At 53.9% G+C, this 18,964-nt stretch overlaps 1 protein-coding gene across 3 annotated transcripts in view; it reads left to right on the plus strand.

Annotated features, from left to right (window-relative positions):
• The first annotated feature begins 13,723 nt into the window (after window positions 1–13,723).
• The window catches only part of GABRP (gamma-aminobutyric acid type A receptor subunit pi), a 47,203-nt gene continuing 41,962 nt past the window's right edge, over window positions 13,724–18,964 (plus strand). For all 3 annotated transcript variants that reach the window (XM_066342424.1, XM_066342423.1, XM_066342425.1), the window contains exons 1-3: window positions 13,724–13,909; window positions 16,834–16,930; window positions 17,368–17,486. In XM_066342424.1, coding sequence (XP_066198521.1) covers window positions 16,878–16,930; window positions 17,368–17,486 — 172 coding nt within the window. In that variant the 5' untranslated portion in view covers window positions 13,724–13,909; window positions 16,834–16,877. The remainder of the gene's footprint in view (window positions 13,910–16,833; window positions 16,931–17,367; window positions 17,487–18,964) is intronic.

Below are 18,964 nucleotides of genomic sequence, written 5' to 3' on the forward strand. Positions count from 1 at the left end.
CCAGCCCAGACCAGCTGAAGTAGACACCGTGTGGGTGGAGCCTGGCATCAGGCTGCTTAGAGGCTGCCAGGTGAGTGGAAAGGGCACCCAGAGGTACAGCGGGGAAGTGACCGCACCCAGGGCTAAGAATGGAGCCAGCGCTCTGAGCCATCACTGCCATCCTCCACCCCTCCCCACCCTTCCCCACCCACCCTAGCCCAGCTCAGCTGTTAAAAATCCCTCTGCGATCCCTAATCCGAGGCACAGCACAACACCCTTCACCGGCTGCCTGCCCTGCCCGGCCCTCCCTCCTCCGGAAGCACTTTACACTAACAAGCCCCACCGTCTAACCCGCCTTGGTCTCTCTTTTGTCCAGTTCACTCCGGGCCAAGTTTCCCCAGCTTCATCACATCACTCTCTACCCCCACCAGGAAGCCTGCCAACTCCAGCCCCACGCCCACCTCCTGCCCTTGTCCCAAAGCCCAGTCAAGGCCCCCTAGCCAAACGAAGGAAGCTAGAAATAGAACCCCCCAGTCCTGTTCCACCTTTCCCTCCAGGGAACCACGATCAGTCGGTGTTGGTCTCCATGGGAAGAGGTGAAGCGGGACTTTGGGGGGGGGGGGGGAGCTAAGAGTATCCAATCCTCCCACAGCCTGATGAGAGACGAAGGGTTAAAACGGATGTGGCAGGTGTGCCTCTTAGACACCCCCATTTGCACGTGGTGATTGAGGCACCACGGAAAAGGCTGGGTGAGCGGCGGCTGCTGCTCGTCGCTGAGCCGCTAGATGGCGCAGGCGCCCCGCCGAATACGCCGCGGGACCCGCCGATCCGGACGCCAGACAGCGCCCGGGAGCCCGAGGGGTGAGTTGTACGCAAGCAAGCCCGGGAAGGACGCGCCTCGCTGGTCCCTGCTCCTAACCGCAGCACCAGGGTGACTTCGGGATAGCTGTGCACGCCCAAGCCCGGCACTTCCAAAGGCCCGACGCCTAGTGTCGTGCTCTGCTACCACTGCTTCGAAATTCTTAATCTGTGAACAAGGGAACCCACGTTTCCGTGTTTGCACCGAGTCCTGCAAATTACGCAGCAGGTCCTTAGCCAGAGATTCCCGTTTAAAGATTTACACATCGTGACTCATTCATCCCAGTGAGGTGAGGATATGGTCCAGTTTTATAGACCACGAAACCAAGGCTTGGGAAGGTGGTGAGACCTGTCCAAGACCACATGCTGGCTGCTGATGGGGTCCCCTGGACATGGCATCTGTAACCCCAAGTTCAGAGTCCTTTCTCACCCACATCCCAGGCTGCCCACCATGGCTCTGGCCCAGCACAGGCCCAGAGGTAGGCCTCCTTCAGGCCCGGCTGGTGCGCACAGACCGGGATGGGTTGAGAAAAAGGGGGCCTCGGGCAGGGCTATTCCCCGAGTCTCCATTTCTTCTGGGGGTTGAAAATCCCAGGCAGCCTGGAGGAAGAGGCAGCCATCCCAACCCAAGAGAGCTTCTGCTTCCTGGACAAACAGCCAGCCAGCCACAGACCTGGGCCACCCTAAGGAAGGGCAGGTCAGTGGGGTGTGTAGAACGGGAGGGAGGAGGAGTCGGCTTCCGAGGGAGTGAGACAGCCCAGGGCTGGAATCCTGGCTCCCCCCCCTCCCATCTCCCACCACCCCGTTCCAGCTACATGTGCTAAGCCAGGGGTCCCCAAACTACGGCCCGCGGGCCACATGCGGCCCCCTGAGGCCATTTATCCGGCCCCCGCCACACTTCCGGAAGGGGCACCTCTTTCATTGGTGGTCAGTGAGAGGAGCATAGTTCCCATTGAAATACTAGTCAGTTTGTTGATTTAAATTTACTTGTTCTTTATTTTAAATATTGTATTTGTTCCCTTTTTGTTTTTTTACTTTAAAATAAGATATGTGCAGTGTGCATAGGGATTTGTTCATAGTTTTTTTTACAGTCCGGCCCTCCAATGGTCTGAGGGACAGTGAACTGGCCCCCTGTCTAAAAAGTTTGGGGACCCCTGTGCTAAGCGGTGGGCCCCTCTGAGCCTCACTTTCATCAAAACTAAACGGGAAAGACTTCTCAGGGTTGCCGCGAGGGTTAAATACTTCAAGTGCTTGGCGAGTCACAGGTACTCAGTAAATATTCCTTTATTTGCTTTTGGGTTTTGTCACAAAGACAGCTGAGTGATCCTCCCCAGTATCTCCCCCTTAGGGAAAGGTCTCGGAGAGGTTGGGAGGGCAGGGCAGGAAACCTGTGAGAAATGTGACCCGACAGGCCAGACCAGCCACCCCGGGAAGCCAACCGATTGTGGGTCTGCAGAGACCGCGGGAGAGCAAGGGGGTGGGGGGGCCTCGAGGCTGAGCCACAGAGCGTGGGGAAAACAACAGAACGGTAACAGTACTCAGACCGCCCCCGTGTGGTGGCACCGGGCTGGCTTTCCGGCCTTTTCTGGGCCTTCACGTTGCTGATCCTCCTTCCAGCTCCCCTGAGAAGCCAACAGAGAACCCTTCACCCCACTTTACAAATGAGTGACTTGCCACAGGTCAAGAGGGTGACACGAGGACTTGACCCCGTCTTCTAATTTTTTGCTTTATATTTTTATTGATTGATTTTAGGGAGACCGGGTTGGGTGGGGGAGAGAAGCATTCATTGATCGTTCCACTTCGTTGTTCATTCCTTGGTCGCTTCCCACATGTGCCCTGACCAGGGATTGAACCTGCCACCTTGGTGTTTTGGGACAATGCTCTAACCAACTGAGCCAACCGGCCAGGGCCTCCAGTCTTCTTTTGATTGGGGGTTCACTCCAGTACTGCAGAGTCAGGGCCTCCATGGGAGGAAGGGGCAGAGAAGGCAGAACAACCCTCTTTGTTTCTCCGTCCTCCAGACCCACAAAACTAGGTGTGGGCAATGGCGTTGGGGACCGGGGAATGGAAGACAAAAGATTCTTCTGCTTCCAGGTCCGGTGCCCTTCTCCAAGTTCAGGCTGAGTCGGGATGAAAGGTTGTCCTGGTGCCTCTGAAGTCAAACAGGCTTGGGCTGCAGCCCCACCGCTGCCACACACTTGCTGTGTGACCTCAGGTAAGTGGCGCCACCTCTCTGAGCTTGTTTCCTCATGTATAAAGCAGAATGATTAGACCGACAAGATTGGAATGATTGGAATCGTGTGGGGGAAAGTGAGTGGGTTTTGCTGTCGGTTGGACTGGGTTCAGATTCCAGCTCTGCCATTTCTTGGCTGTATGATCTTGAGCAAGAATCGTCACCTCCATAAGCCTCGGTTTCCTCATCTGAAAAGTGGGATTAGTTAAGACCTCCTGCCTAACTTGCTGTATGGATTGAGATAATAGCTCTAGAGGTCAATAATGTTAATCTGCCCAGGAGAGAAAAAGACGGGATTGGGGGGGAAGGAGAGGCTACTGCATTGTCACTACAAAGGCCACCCCAGAACCAGGCCTGGCACCTGCCCCGGCATCCACCCACCAGAGCCCCACGGCAACTCTGGTGCCCCCACAGAAGTCAGCACAGATCATTCCTGCCACCAGCCAGCAACCTTTCACGATAAGAAGTGACTTTCAGAGAGACGCTAACCAGGCAACAGCGACAATGGGAAGACAGTGGACTATTCAAAGCTGGGATCGCAGAGACAGAAACCTTTCATCCCAGGGTCTCGGGACCTTTGCAATAATGCTCAGCCCGACACCGAAGCAGTAAGTGGAAAGCAAGTCTGAGCAGCGAGGCGAGGGCAGCGATTGTCAGTGCCCGAGATGAGCACACGCCTGTCACACGTCAGGGCTTCGTGCGGCCACCTTTCTTCCTGAGGCCAAAAGCAGTGACAGGCGCGCACCCTGGAGTCAGGCAGCCTGAGTCACAGCCACTGACTGTGTCCCTGTGCCTGAGTGTCCCCATCTGTGAAGTGGGGCTAATAATAACACCTGTCACAGCAGTAAGTGGTACATTTAAGGCTGAATGCAGTAACTCAGGTAAAGCCCATAGTAAGTACTTGGTTATAAAAAAAGGAATACTAATTATAACAGGGGTCCCCAAACTTTTTACACAGGGGGCCAGTTCACTGTCCCTCAGACCGTTGGAGGGCCGGACTATAAAAAAAAACTATGAACAAATCCCTATGCACACTGCACATATCTTATTTTAAAGTAAAAAAACAAAACGGGAACAAATACAATATTTAAAATAAAAATCAAGAAACTGACCAGTATTTCAATGGGAACTATGGGCCTGCTTTTGGCTAATGAGATGGTCAATGTGCTCCTCTCACTGACCACCAATGAAAGAGGTGCCCCTTCCGGAAGTGCAGCGGGGGCCAGATAAATGGCCTCAGGGGGCCGCATGTGGCCCGCGGGCCGTAGTTTGGGGACCCCTGAATTATAATATAGTTAATATATTTAAATAATAGGAATTACTCTAATTGCCATTGGTCTGTTCTGCTGTGCTCCACTCCCACGCGGTGAACATAATAAAATCTCACCCACTCAGCAAGGCCTGCTACCCCTCCCGGCCTGCTCCCCCCTGTGGCCCCTGTCACCTGCTGCTTCCTCTTTCCGGGAGTCTCTGTCCAGGTCCCCTCATGGTGTTTCCTGCATCCATGCCATCACACATGGTGTCCCTCTTCTAGAATGTTCTTTCCACCTACTCCGTAGGCAAACCTCAACCCACCTTTCCAGACCCCACATAATTGTTGCCACATCTGCAGAGCCTTCCGGACCTTGAGTGTGGCCGACCCTCCCTCCATTGCACATTCCACATCTGAACACCTGTGTGTCCGCCTCCCCCAGGATCGCGAGCTCCCGAAGGGGACCCCCACGTCACACCTGCCCCTGGGCGACACTCGGGAATTCCTTGCCAAATGCACGCATCTCTCCCCAGCATCCCTGAGGTTTTAAGGCCATGGAGAAGGGCACTTTCCTGGGACATCCCTGCAGGGGTGACCTGACAGCCAGTAGCTGGCACCTTTCCTGCCTCCGGGGTGACGACTGCGCCTTCCCTAGAGCCAGGCTGCCCTCTAGCTGGTGCAGTGGCGAGCACATAGTAAGTGCTCAGTAAATACTAGTTCCTGATCTCATTCCACCCCCTAGGGGAGGCCACCAGAGGTCACCCAGCCTAGGAAGGGACAGAAAGAAACAAAGAAGTCCAAAACCAGGTGGCGGTGGTCTCAGCAGAGTTGTCTCCTAAATAGAATTGTCCGGAGAATCTGAGAAGCAGCTCTCAGGCTGCCCCGTCTTTCGGACCGAGGGCTCAGGTCGGCGCTGATCTGCTCGGTGCACGAGGCTTGGTTATAAACTGAGTCTCCTCCCTTCTCCCTGACCCCCTCTCAGCTTGTGCTGTCTCTGTGCGGGGGGGTGGGGGTGTCAGGATCCAGCTTTCTGGGTTATTGCCAAGAGTCCCATGAAGGACTAAGGCATGGGACCTGGGACCACGACCACCCGGGAGGGGTCCATTCATTCCTCGAGGAGACCCGAATGCTTCATGGCAGACTCAAAGAATGAGCTGACTAGACTGCAATCAGTTTACACGTGTTACCCGCTACGGGCACTTTGCAGGGGCCTCTCACGTAAGCCGCGCAGCACCTCAGCGCGGCGCAGACTCCCTGAGGCAAGCGCTCTACCCAAGTTTGCCTGGGCACAGCTGGCAGAGCTGAGTGGACCCAGATGGGTTGTGCCTTCATGCCCTCTCTGCCAAGAAAGAAGAGGGCGTGTGCCTCCGGGTCCTTCTTGGGCAGCCAGATGTCAGCCTCATCATTCCGACTCGCCCCAACCAGGCACTGGAGGGTCACCGGCCTCACCCCAAGGAGCCGGCTCGCCCCCGGGGTCGGGTTGCAGTTGGAAATTCCTTGGAGCAAGGGAGGCAGGTAGATGGACGTCGGGGTGGTCACGTTCACAGAAAGCTCGTTGCCAGGAGGAAGCCACATGCCTTACCTCCCAGCTCATTTGACTGGCGTCAGACACAGCCAGATGCAGTCACGATTGTGTCCCCAAGGCCCTTGGGGGCTGGTGGGGGAGGCTTTGCATGACAGCTGCTTCAGGACAGCCCATCTGGAAGGGCTCTTTGTGCTGAATGCTTAACCCCCTCCAAGACCTTTGGGGCCCAGGATGCCATAGCCAGTGAGAGAGACAAGTCAGGCTCCCAGAGGAATCCCCTTCTGCTGCCCAGGGTGACAAGGTGACAGTGCTGGGGAGGTGGGAGGTCAGCATTCCCCAGAGGGAGAGACCATGAACCTCTTGAGTTTTAGGAAGTAACAAAGGAACATATTCAAACATCTACCATACACCCCCAAGCAAGTAGAGGGGTCTCCACGTCTCCTGGCCCCCATGGCTTGGGTGAGGGCCCAGAAAGTGGCCCCTGAGGCTGACGGAGGCGCAGACAGCTGTGGGTGTGCAGCACCCTGACCCGGCTTCTCTCGGGTTCCCAAGAGTCCAACAAAGGCTCGCCCAGCCATCCGGAGGCGTCAGTTGGCAGCTGCCTCTGGCCTGAGGTCATTTATGAAGTCACTCAGCCCCCCAGACCGCCTTGGGTGCTGGCAGCTGACAAGAGAGACTTTCACCCAAAGATAAGTCCATGCCTCCCTGGAGAAAAAGCAACCTGAGTCCGCTGACTTCCTGGGGCGCTGTCTGAGCGGACTCACCCCCGCGAACAAAGCTGTTAGGTCTGAAGTTCACAGCCTGCTGTGCTGGAAACTGCCCAGCCTCTGAGCAAGAGAGAGCCTCCCACCGCGGGGTCCCGGTTCTACTGAGCGAGCCTCCCACCGCGGGGTCCCGGTTCTACTGAGAGAGCCTCCCACCGCGGGGTCCCGGTTCTACTGAGAGAGCCTCCCACCGCGGGGTCCCGGTTCTACTGAGAGAGCCTCCCACCGCGGGGTCCCGGTTCTACTGAGAGAGCCTCCCACCGCGGGGTCCCGGTTCTACTGAGAGAGCCTCCCACCGCGGGGTCCCGGTTCTACTGAGAGAGCCTCCCACCGAGGGGTCCCGGTTCTACTGGCTGGCGGGCCCCTCGTGTCAATACCGAGGACCCTTCCTCCACCTGGAACACCCCTTCCTTTTTCCCTCCCTTCCTTTTTCCCTCCCTTCCTCCCTCCCTTCCTGCCTTCCTGCCTTCCTTCCCACCTGTCTTCCTTCCCGCCTGCCTCTCCCTTCCTTCCTTCCTTCCTTCCTTCCTTCCTTCCTTCCTTCCTTCCTTCCTTCCTTTCTTCCTCCCTCCCTCGCTCCCTCCTTTCTCCCTCCCTCCTTCCCTCCCTTCCTCCCTCCCTCCCTTCTCCCTCCCTCCTTCCCTCCCTTCCTCCCTCCCTCCCTTCTTCCTTCCTTCCTTCCTTCCTTCCTTCCTTCCTTCCTTCCTTCCTTCCTTTCTTCCTTCCTCCCTCCCTCCCTCCCTTCTCCCTCCCTTCTCCCTCCCTCCCTCCCTCCCTCCCTTCTTCCTTCCTTCCTTCCTTCCTGGCCTCCTGCACAGAATCCCTCCTCCCCAACCTCTGCCCTGCTCCACACCCTGGACGCACAAACAGGGGTAGTATGCTCCTAGAGGCCTGTTTAAGCCACGTCCAAGGGCCACGTGAGTCACTGGGCTTCCTCTTCTCCCCCAGAGAGCTCAGTACAGAACCCATCACATCCATCACCCACCAGCTCTGGGACTTAGACAGGATCTAAACTTCTCTGAGCTACAGTTTCCTCATCTGTAAAACGGGAATAACAATGCTTAGATCAGAAGCTCGTGGTGAATCTACAGAAAAGGCAGAGCCTTAGAGGCAGAAAGCAGGTTCATAGCTGCCCGGCCTTGGGAGAGGGAGGAATGGGGAGTGACTGCTTAATGGGTGTAGGGTTTCTGTTTGGGGTGATGAGAATGTTCTGGAACTAGATAGTGGTGAGGTTGCACAACCTTATGAATGAACTTAACGCCACTCAATTGAATTGCGACACTTCTGAATAGCTCACAGTAGTCAATTACATATCATGGGTATTTCACCATCAAAATAAAAAAGAAAGAAAAAGATTATTACAAGATTAAATGGAAGTTATAGAAATGTTGGTCACAGATCCCGGTATACCGCAGGACCTCGGCGGACTTTAATTTCCTTCCTTCAGACCATCACAGTGAATTGTGCACACCACGCTCCCCACGCCCCCCCCCCCCGGGGCCAGTCACCTTTCCCCTCCGCGACCTGCTCTGAGGGGCTGGTGGGATGAAGCCACGTGCTTTTCATAAAGCAAAACCCTTACCCTGGGCCAATGAGAGAAGTGTCAGAGTCTTCCCACGCCTGCTGGTGACTCTTGACCTGTTTCACTGGCCAGTGTGGCATGGCCATACCCTAGGACTGACTCCTGCAGCCAGAAGGTAAATATCTGCTTGGACCCTGAGGCTGAGGCCTTGCCACAGTATCTCCTTCTGCCCCCACAAAAACTGACATCCTATAAAAATAAGACTGGTCATTGTTGGGAAGCCATTTTCCAGAAGCCTCTCATGGTTCTTCACATCTTGTGGGCAGGGGCACGGCCTTCCAGTGGTCGGCAAACCGCGGCTCGCTAGCCACAAGCGGCTCTTTGGCCCCTTGAGTGTGGCTCTTCCACAAAATACCACGTGCGGGCGCTACTTCGATAAGAATGTACCTACCTATATAGTTTAAGTTTAAACAATTTGGCTTTCAAAAAGAAATTTCAATCGTTGTCCTGTTGATATTGGGCTCTGTTGACTCATGAGTTTGCCGACCACTGGACTATCTTTTCAAGAAGGTCTGTGTAGCGAATGGCCGCAGGAGAGAGAGAGCGTCTCCCTCCAAAGCCAAGGGCAGGTAGGCTAGCTTCCCCCCCCCCATGAAAGATTCCAGTGCCTTAAACTCAGCTCCCCTCTCCTGTCATGCGACCCACAGCGCGTGCAGGTGACAGCTGGCGCTCTGGGGATGTCAGAGGTTGGCCCGAAAAGTATAGCACACAGTGAGGCCCACTTAGTATTCCTAACCATTACTATTCGCCTTCCTTCCCCACGAGGCTCTCAGCTCCTTACAGGTGTCAGCCTCTTTTATCTCTGCCTCTCACAGACAGGTAGTCAGAAATGTTGGCCGAATGCACGGACGAGTGAATGAACAGGTGAGTGGAGCAATGAAGGGGTGTTTCTCACCTGCCACCTGGCCGTCTTGCTGGGCCCTGCTCCTCCCATTCCTATGGCTTTCTTAGCCCCTGACACCGTACCCAGGGCTTCACCACTTACCTCGCCAGCCGCTCGCCTGGCTAAAACCGTCTGACACAGACAGTGAGATGCGGACACTGTCTTTGGGCCGTGGATTTAAGTGTGGGGACATCCTGGGTCCTTGCTCAGGTGCAGACATCTCTCAGACCAGCCCTGCCTTGCCCTCCCCTCCCAACTTTGTCCTGTCCTCAGCTCCACTCCCATCCTCGTGGCCTCGTGGTGACCTGTGATTCCAATGTGCACAAGACATGGGTCCCGGCCACCCAACCACACATTGCTGGCCACCGCAGAACCAACAGACAGAATGTTTGTTTCTCAGAGTCGTTCCTGTTAGGCTGAAAGGGGAGACACAGCAGGTGCTCTGTTCATATTTACTTAATGAATGAATGAGCCTGCCTTGAAATTAATCAGCCTGCCTTCCTCCTTATAAGTCAGCCACCCGAGCACTGGGGCTCGAAGCAACCACAGAGAGAACCTGACGTGTCACTCCGGACGTTTCTTTCGGCTCAGCGTCCACATGGCAGACACCGTCTTCAGCGTGGAGAGTGGTGACAGCCAGCCGTCACCTAACAGAAGAACCCCTGTCCCTGTGGACAGCCTCACCACACACTGTACACTGTGGATAAGGTCATTGCAAAAGTCTAGCTGCTCACTACCCATGTGCAACCGTGAACCGCCGCTCGCCTCTGCGCCAGCGCACAACGGTGAGCCCGCTGACATCGTCCCACGGGCAGCTGACAGTGAAAAACTACGTAACGTGAAAGTTTGGGGCCCATTTGTCACATAGCTGAGGGACAGGGACATTCATCAAGCAAACCCAAGTGTTAAATCTGTGACTCAGGGGTCCCCGATTTGTCAGTTGTGGGGACATTTTACTATGTATTGCATTCGTTTCCCCTCACCTCAGTTTACCTGAGAAAAACTAGGGGTTTTTTGTTGTTGTTGTTTTTTAAGAGCAGTATTTGACTGGCTGTTTCGCACCCTTGTGTGTGCCTCATGGCCAAAGGATGCATTTGCTTGTTCATTGAGGTCTCCCTTCACTCCAAAAGAGACCCGCGTCCAGCTGTAAGAATTCATACAGTGAGACAGAAAGGACCTCAAGGCTCTAGGAAAATCCAGGCAGTCTTTGCGGAAGTAAAACAGTACCAGGATTGGTTCTAAGCCACAACACTGAGCCCACGTTTGGCCCAAGGATGTTGCAATTCAAGAGAGCTCAGGGACGTCGGTAGGTGGGCTGTTGAGTTGGGCCCATGTGGGCCACGATCCTGAGAGATTCTATTGCTTTTGCCTTTGCGTGAAAGTCTAGGGCCTTTCAAACACAGATTAGCGCTTACAATCAACAGACTGCGTTTTCTTAAGGAAGCAAAGACTTGGCTGAGACGACTGAAACCCATAAAATTATTTTGATAAGACCCAGAATCTTTGCTTTCCAGGCAGACAGCTTTTCACAGTATCCCATCAGGAGCAGACCAGTGGTATAAAAAAACAAACAAACAAACAAAAAAAACCCTTGTCTTTTCAGCAGGGGAGAAACTCAAACACTACTTCTGCATCAGCTTCCTTCTGATAGCTAGGTTCCCCTAATTAAATTTATTCCTATCTTACTCGGCTTGATCGCACATAAAATGTCCTCTCTCGAGATTCAGTTTCATAAGCGTTTTCCAACGTTCTCTGTCCCTTTGTCTCTTGTTCTCTGGCCCATTCAGAAATATTCAGGACCAATGGCTTTTCTTTCCAGCGGGGATGACAGGTCGGCGGGGTATCTAGTCTGCCAGGGAGGATTTTCTGGGAAGAGCAGGTGCCAGGCCACCTTGCCCTCCATCGCCTCCCAGGCCAGAGGAGGATCCAAAGGCTCTCGCTCCCCTGTTTCGCTTGAACTCTGAGCCTTTGTCCCCCACCCCACCCCCGACTGAACGGACATGAGAGGGAAGCAGCGGACTTGAATGCTAAGACCGGGGCTCCGGTCTCTACTGGCTGCACCACTTAGTAGTGTGAGACTCTGGCCACAGCGCTGTCATCTACAAAATGAGAATAAAAGAACAGATCCTGCTTGCTCCACAGGATGATAATGTGGCTCAAACAAGGAAAGTCCTAGGTGTGTAAAAGGCTCTGCAAACTTCAAAGCACTTATATACATGTGCAGCGTGATTAGGACTTCCTGGCGTCCGGTGTGCGTGGTGATCGCAGCAGCACCAGGCAAGGCACAGTCACTCTCTCTGGCCTTTGTTTTTCTGGGACACTCGAGGAGGAATGCGGTCACGTGGCTCAGGAGGCGGACACCGAAATGGACAGCCCGTGGGCAGTATGTCTGCATAGCTGAACCTCCTGAAATACCGCTGACCTCCGGCGTCCTGAGGCTACGGGTCACACTTGGGAATGAGGTGGCCTGGATGGGGCAGAGGATGCCAGGGGTTCCAGAACCAAGGCAGACGGCTGCCTGAGACCACAAGGGGAAGACCCCGGCTTCCCCGGAAACTCCCCACTCTGCAGATTTCTTCAGTTGATCTGAAAGAGGTCTAAGACGAAGCTGGCAGTACATTGAAGCATTGTTCAAAGCTGGGAGAAAAGATGCCGTAATATACGTACCTACTTTATTAACTTGGGGTCTGGTTTGTCCTGGCCCCCCTGGTAGAATCAGTCTATTAATATATTTACTGAATGCCTACATAGAATCGATTCAAACCCATGCAATGAAGAACTAACAATCTGATTGGGAAGATTAAATTCAGGATGGATGCATAATACATAGAAGATAGGGAGAGAGAGAGAGAGATGATAGATAGATAGATAGATAGATAGATAGATAGATAGATAGATAGATAGACAGAAGAGCTACAGATGGTAAGTATGAGTGATTAATGACAGATGATATGTACTTAGATAGATGGAGGACTGGATAGATGAGTACAAACATGAGAGGATACCAACACCAGGATAAAAAGAATGAAGAATAATTTATGGTGCATCTACAATGTGCCAGGTGCACTACGCCAGGCAGTTTCAGATATGGCATCACACCTGTCATCCCTAAATTCTCGCATTAACACTGTGAGCAATCATCATCCCCATTTGTCAGATAAGGAAACTGAGGCCCAGAGAGGTTAAGTAACTGGCCCAAAACCATCCAGCTAGCCGGCCTGTGTTTTTTCATCTAAGTCTCTCTCACTCCCCTGAGTCAGAAGGAACACCCCCCCATCCCTACTCCTACCGCCCAGCTCTGAACTGTGTTTGTTTCTTTTGCGCCTTTGTTTTATGTGAGAACATCTTGGAAATTCTGAGAAGAACCCCAAACCACTTTCATTGACTGAGAACCGGAAACCCGCTCCTTAGCTGGTCCTGTTCCAGCCGCCGGGCGGGTGCCCAGGGAAGGTGAGGCCTTTCGGGAGAAACCAGAGAGCATGATCTGCAGAGCCTACTCCCAGCAACCGGCACAGAAATGTTTGTGAGGCTGGCCCCGCTCCAGGGCCACCCGGGGGAAGAAACTGACTCGGAGCCAAAGACTCCTCTGGGCTATTGTTTGCAGGCCCACCCCCTCCGCCCACCTCCCTTTACTTTCTGCAGCTCCCTTCTCTCCCTCCACTTCTCTCCCTGTCTTTCCACTTTCCCACCTCCCAGGTGGGGGAAGGGGTCTGGACAGGAGCTCGGCCTTGACGTCCAGAGGGCAGCAGGTGCCATGCCCGCTCTCTCCTGGGCCTCTCCCTGCATTCCTGCCCCAGCCCCCAGCCCCCAGCTCTGGCCCGGTACAAAGCCAAGCCTCCAGGGAATTCCTCATGCCTTCCCATGGGGCTGGAGCCAAGAGTGAGTTTCGGGGCCACGGGCTGTGTTGACAAGAGCTTGGGCTCAGCGAGCACAGTTGAAGCAGGTTCGTTAGGACGTTTGTCCATGGAGGAAGGATTCTCCTAGCGGGACTTCCAGGGAATGAAAGGATCCTCTGTGGGAGCAATAGGGTCAGGGAAGGAGGAGAGACCTAGCAATCAAGCCAAATAGCTCCCAGAATCTCTGCCACCTCACCCTGGGTGGCTGCTCAGCCTCTGTCCCCCATTCTCTTGGCCCCTACGGCTCTTTTCGAAACTTCTCAGCCTGGAACACGTGTGTTCCTGGGATCTGCAAGTCTCCTTTTATAGAGACTAGGCTTTCTGTTGATCCCAAAAACGTTCTTGCCATGTACAACCAGGAACCGGAATTTCAGAACTGGTAAAGTTCCACTTTATAGATGGGAAGCTGAAGACTAGAAAGATGAATTGTCTTGCCCAAGATCCTACATACTGCTAACACCTGTTCCATTATATCAGGACAGAGGGGTGTCCTCCAAATTTAGAACCCAAGACTCCTCCTCTTCCAGGCATGGTGGGTGGGGTCAGGCAATTTATTTGACTTTCATGGGTCTTTGATCTCAAGAGTCTTTTCTGTGGTCTGGGAACATAGTTGAGACACAACTCAGAAGCAAACTCCTGGCAACCAGCAGTCATAACAGGAGCTGGGTAATTTCCACAGACACCCAAGACCAGCTCAGAGCTCCACCCAGGGGCGGGGCTTCAGAAGGCCCCACCCACCTACTGTCTAGCCGGTCCTGCAGCTCAGTGTTTCCCAAGGAGAGAGCCACTCTCCATCAGCAAGCAACTGTTTGCTGGCATCCAAGGGGTCAGGGCTGAGGATGGGGGGCATGTTGGGGACCCAGAAGACCATGCCCTGCCTGAAAGCCCTCCCTGAAGGCCCGAAGGACCTGGCTAACACAGCCTTGGCAGCTGCCTGGTAAGGGAACTGCGGAGCCCTCGTGGTGCTTGGAGGAAGGAGTGGGAGGCAGCTCCAAACACTAGCCTGCTGGGACTGAGGGCAGGGGGCAGGGCCTGGAATCTGCCGGGCACCTACTTTGTATCAGACTTCTTCTGTCTGACACTTGAGCCACCAGAGTCCCCCCCCCCCCCCATCCTGTGCTGCCCGCAGGTGCACACACGGCACAGTTTGACCTTCTGTGATTATTTTAAGGAGGACCGATGGTAAGAATGCCTCGCCTTGTCTTGATCTAATTGGGGCTTCCCCCCTGCGTCCCAGCAATGGTCCTGTCTGTGTTGATGTGACCAGTAACAGGGAAGCAGTGCCGGCATAGAGAGAAGTCTGGGGTTCACGGTGCTGACGTGATGGAGATTCTGGGAACCGGAGTGGAAACCCACACATACTGGAATTACCTCCCCTTCTCAGAGCCTATCAGAGAGAGGTGCCATCAGCCACCTAGGAGACCCTGAAGTCCTGTCCTTTCTGAGGTGATGCCAAACCAAGGACCCTCAAACTGACACTCCAGCCAGCTCAGTCCCTGGGTGGCAGCGTGTGGCTATAGGAGGAAGAGCTTGAGCTTTGGGTTCTCGGGGTCATGTTGGGATCCCTGAAGTCCCCATGGAAGACACCAGAGGGAGAGGAGAATGAAAACTAATGTTTATCGAGTCCTTTCTCTTCCCACTTGTCAGATGGGAAAACCAAGTCTCTGAGAGGTTAAAGGACTCAGGTGTGTCTGAATCCAAAGCTCTGTTATGGCAATGCCTCCTTCATAGGAGGAACTTGTTGAGTCTTTGGAAAGTTAAATGAAGGGATGGAGGAAGGTGTGGGAGTCACTCCACGGACCCTCTTACACTTGATGCTGGGATGGGACCCAGACAGGGATTGGGGAAATGGACGGAAGGGAGGTATGAATATCATCACTGATGGATTGATACTGTTTTGTCTATAGCTGGTCTTTTTTGATCAGCGAGAAGGAAAGGGCTGGGGTAAGAGAAACATGGCGGAGTTCGGAATTATCGGAGCTTACGTATGTGGCTTTGTGACAGTAAAAACTTTGAAATAGGAAACGTGCTAGATACATGTTGCTACATCGATCTCATGGGACAGTGTCGCTGACATTGGGAAGGAGCATGTGTCGTGGTCCAGTGGTTAAAATTGCTGGGATTCCGTTCTGCCCCTTACCTCCTGTGCAGCCCTGCAACTGTTGTTATCCTCGTTAAGCCTCAGCTCTTTCACTGGGAAATGAAGAGAATGGTGATAATGACCTCAAAGAGTTGTTGCAGAGTTTGAGAGAGGTTCTTAGCACAGTGCTAGTGTGCATTGAGGTATTTTTTAAATGTTTGCTGTCATTAGTAAGCAAAAAAAAAAGTGAATAGCAAAACAATGCATGCTGTCACCCCACTTTTACTGCTTGATTTTTTTCTTGCGTGGAGATATGTGTGTATGCAGAGATAAAACAACCATTAACAGTGGTTGTCTTGGAGGCATGAGACTAGGAGAGAAGAAGTGAGGGAGGGGCTTAAATTTTTTTAACAGACTTTAATTTTTAAAGAAGTTTTGGGGTCACAGCAATATTGACCCCACATACACCCAGCCTTCTCACTGTCGTTTGTGAAATCAATGAACGTGCATTGATGAACTGAGACTTGCACTTTTAACTTTATACATTTCTATCTGGGTTTTATTTCTCTGGTGAGCATGTATTTTTGTAGGTAAAATAATATTAATTAATGGCTGAATTAATTAACTAGTTAATCACCCTAAGTCCCAGAATGGCTAGATTCTAGAAAGTGGCCTGGTTCACAGCCGTCACCACAGAGGATGGATGATCCACCCGGGACCTGCCTGGAAGTGGGCCTGAGCCCCACCTAACAATCCTCACTCCGCTGTCTCTGGCATGACCATGGCTCGTCACAGGCTTGCCTGACTGGCTGCCTGCTGCTGTCTCAGAGGGACACCTGATGGCAGCTCCTAGAGCCGAGGAGATGGGGCCATGCCTACCTAGACAGTCCGCACCACACACGATGCTCACCCACACCAGCTGAAGGGCTCCAGGGCGTCCCAGGACCAGGTCCCGGAGGCTGGGAAAGCAGCCAGTGGCCTGGGCCACAAAGGAGGCAGCCAGCCCTGGAATCTAACTTTCCTCTGACATTCACTAGCACGTGACAGAGGGTCACGAGCCTCTGTTCCCTCCTAGCGATCCAGGCACACCTGGGAGGTGCTCAGAGTTTGGGTCCAGACCGCCTCCATAATGCTAGAATTGCGATAAAACGAGTCACAATCTTTTTCCTGCTGGGGGGTCTTGCCTTCCGTTTGTAAATAAGACAACATCCATGACACTCAGTAAGGTGAGGTGTGTCTGTAGAGGGATTAACTCGCCCACCTCCCTAGGCCATCATGCGGACCAGGCAGACGGTCTGGAGGAAAAATACCTAACTCAGTCTTTGACACATGGGAGGGCCTCGGGAAGTTTTCTCTTTCTGTCTACATGACCTGCTTCCCAGGCCTAGACCCTCAGATAAACAAGGGAACCCCTCGCACCATCGGGGTAGTGTGTAGTTGGGGGGGGGGTATCCTTCCTGGCAAAGTCAGGACAAGGACCAGTCACCTTAGACGGTCTTGGGGCTAAGGACAGGATGGACCAGCTGCATTTCTGGTGCCGCTGGTGAGCGATTCTCTAAACAAAGTCTCGGCCCTTCTTTGGGGTTGGATTTCAAATGCGGTTCCTCCACAATGAAGTCATTCTTCAGGAGCTGTGAGCTAAAGGTGTGAAAAGGGGCTGCTCCCCACACATGGCGAGAAAATGCCGCAGCTGATAGTCCACGCACGGGCGGAGAAGCCGGGCGGAGAGGAAGCGAGCTTTGGGACTAATTTGCCACCTGCCTGCCCACCTGTTTCCCCAGGTGACTCCCCCTGAGGCTCCTGTCTGCACACGCCGATCCTCAACATGAGACACAGTCTCCCCTTGACCCTCGTGTGTCTGAGTCTCTTTGCCGGAAGGTGAGCTTTGCTGCCCCACGCTGGCCTTGGTCAGAACTGCTCTGTGTGTGCGCATGTGGTGAGAGAGTCGGGGGGCCTTCCCGCCTCCTTACCCACGCATCACCCCCCCCCTGTGCCCCTGGACAGCGCAGCTTCCTGCCATTTATTCTATCCGGAGAACTCAGACTTCCACAAGGGTCATAGATAGACAAACCCCTTGTGGTTTTGGGGGAACACACCTGGAGGGGTCCCAAATGGCCACAGGGTGGCAAATGGGCAATACAACGGAGTGGGATGGGCACATATCCTCTCAGCAGCTGAAAATGAAGCGATTTCTCTCTGGGAAAGTCACCGCTGGTACGTGGGCACACGCACATCCATGCAGACGCAGCTCGCGTTCGTGCACATGCTATCCCCACGGAAACGAGCAGGTGCACGAACCCTGTTTTCTTTTCCAGGATGTGTGTCCAGGGCACTCGGTTCAACGCAGAGGTTAGCCGAGGCGACAAGCTCTCCCTGCCTGGCTTTGAGAATCTCACTGTCGGATATAACAAATTTCTCCGGCCCAATTTTGGCGGTAGGTCATGCTTTCTGGTCCAGGACATCCATTCCAAGGACGGGGGCGGAGGAGGGTGCCGGGAGGTTTCACCGACTCCATTTTCCGACGAGCTGCAGCCTGCTACGGGCTGGCAGTGATGGATGAGCACAGCCGCCGATCATTTCTCACGCTGCCTTGGAGAAAGCGCTCTGCCTCCCCACCTGCAGGATAAAGAAGTCCCCTTTCCCGCTGGGGGGTTACTAGAGCCTCCCGACAACCTCTCACGTACCATCTCCCCCCTCCCCCTCTTCCAGGGTCATTATTCAAGGAACTGGCCAGGTCTCCCCAGCACTGTTCCACCTGGTCTTCCTGCCTTCAGCCTGCCCCCTCAGGGCTACCTCTGTTCTGTGCTTGAATCACCTGCCTGGGTCCTTAGCCTGCTCAGAATCCCAGCAGCATCAACACAGGGCCCCGGGCCCTTTGCACGGCCCTTCCCAGCCCAGCCTCCATCTGTCTGCCAGACCTATCGCCCCCATCTTTATCCCCTACGAACTCCACACAAGTGTGCCCCAAATGTTCCTGGCCTCACTGGCCCCGTGCCTTTGCTGCAGCCATTTAATCTGCCAAGAAAGGCTTCTTCTAACTTGACTCCCTGGTGAAACGCCAATTTTCTTTCATGTCTCAGAGCAAAGGCTTCCTCCTCCGAGAAGCCGTCCCTGATTCCTCCAGGCCTCACCTTCTTTCTTCACACTTTATTTTGAACATGTCTCCAAGTCATAGCTATTATTACCTGGTGATACTGTCACTGCCACTGAAGGGTCCTCAGCTGGCAATACAGGTCTGACCTGGGGGCAGGGAAGGAGAGAGGGAGGGGAGGGAGGTTGAGTGGAGCATGCTTAGTCAGCAGTGGCAATCCTGTGTGCTTGGAAAGGCTACCAGGGGGTCTGTGAGCTTAAGTTCCTTTCAGGAGTCACCCATCTCTGTGCCTGCCGGGACAGGGCTATCTTAGGCCCCCGCCGCCCTCAGTCACTGGTGGGGTGCAGGCCACAGAAGGGCAGCCTCAGAGCAAATGTGGTCATGGATTTCAGAGCACAGCAGCTGGGGACCCTCAGTCAATTACACCCCCAACAGTAGGAGATCAGAGACACATGTTTGCAGCCACACTGTCAGAATTTGAGGGCCGTATGTTAAAGGGCCTTCAACCTCCCCTGCTTTTCCCAGGCCCAGGTGAACACAAACAGCAAGCACGTGGGTCTGCACCCCCTGGACAGGTCCCCCCATCAGTTTTCTGCCTCCTACATTCCCAGTTAGGCCAGGACACTGCCCTTCTTGTTGTCTGCTCACTGGCCGGCAAGACATAGGGTCCTTGGGTAAGGTGCTCATTCTGAACCTGGAGTGGACCCAAGGGGATATGAGGCCCAGATCCCCCAAGGGTGAAAATGGGACCAGGGGTCCTCAGTCAAAAAACAGCCCCCAACCCCCTTTTAGTCCCTTTTGGCACTTTGACTCCTAAAGGA

The sequence above is a fragment of the Saccopteryx leptura genome, chromosome 6 (genome assembly GCF_036850995.1).
Source record: "Saccopteryx leptura isolate mSacLep1 chromosome 6, mSacLep1_pri_phased_curated, whole genome shotgun sequence".
NCBI classification, from domain to species: Eukaryota; Metazoa; Chordata; class Mammalia; order Chiroptera; family Emballonuridae; genus Saccopteryx; species Saccopteryx leptura.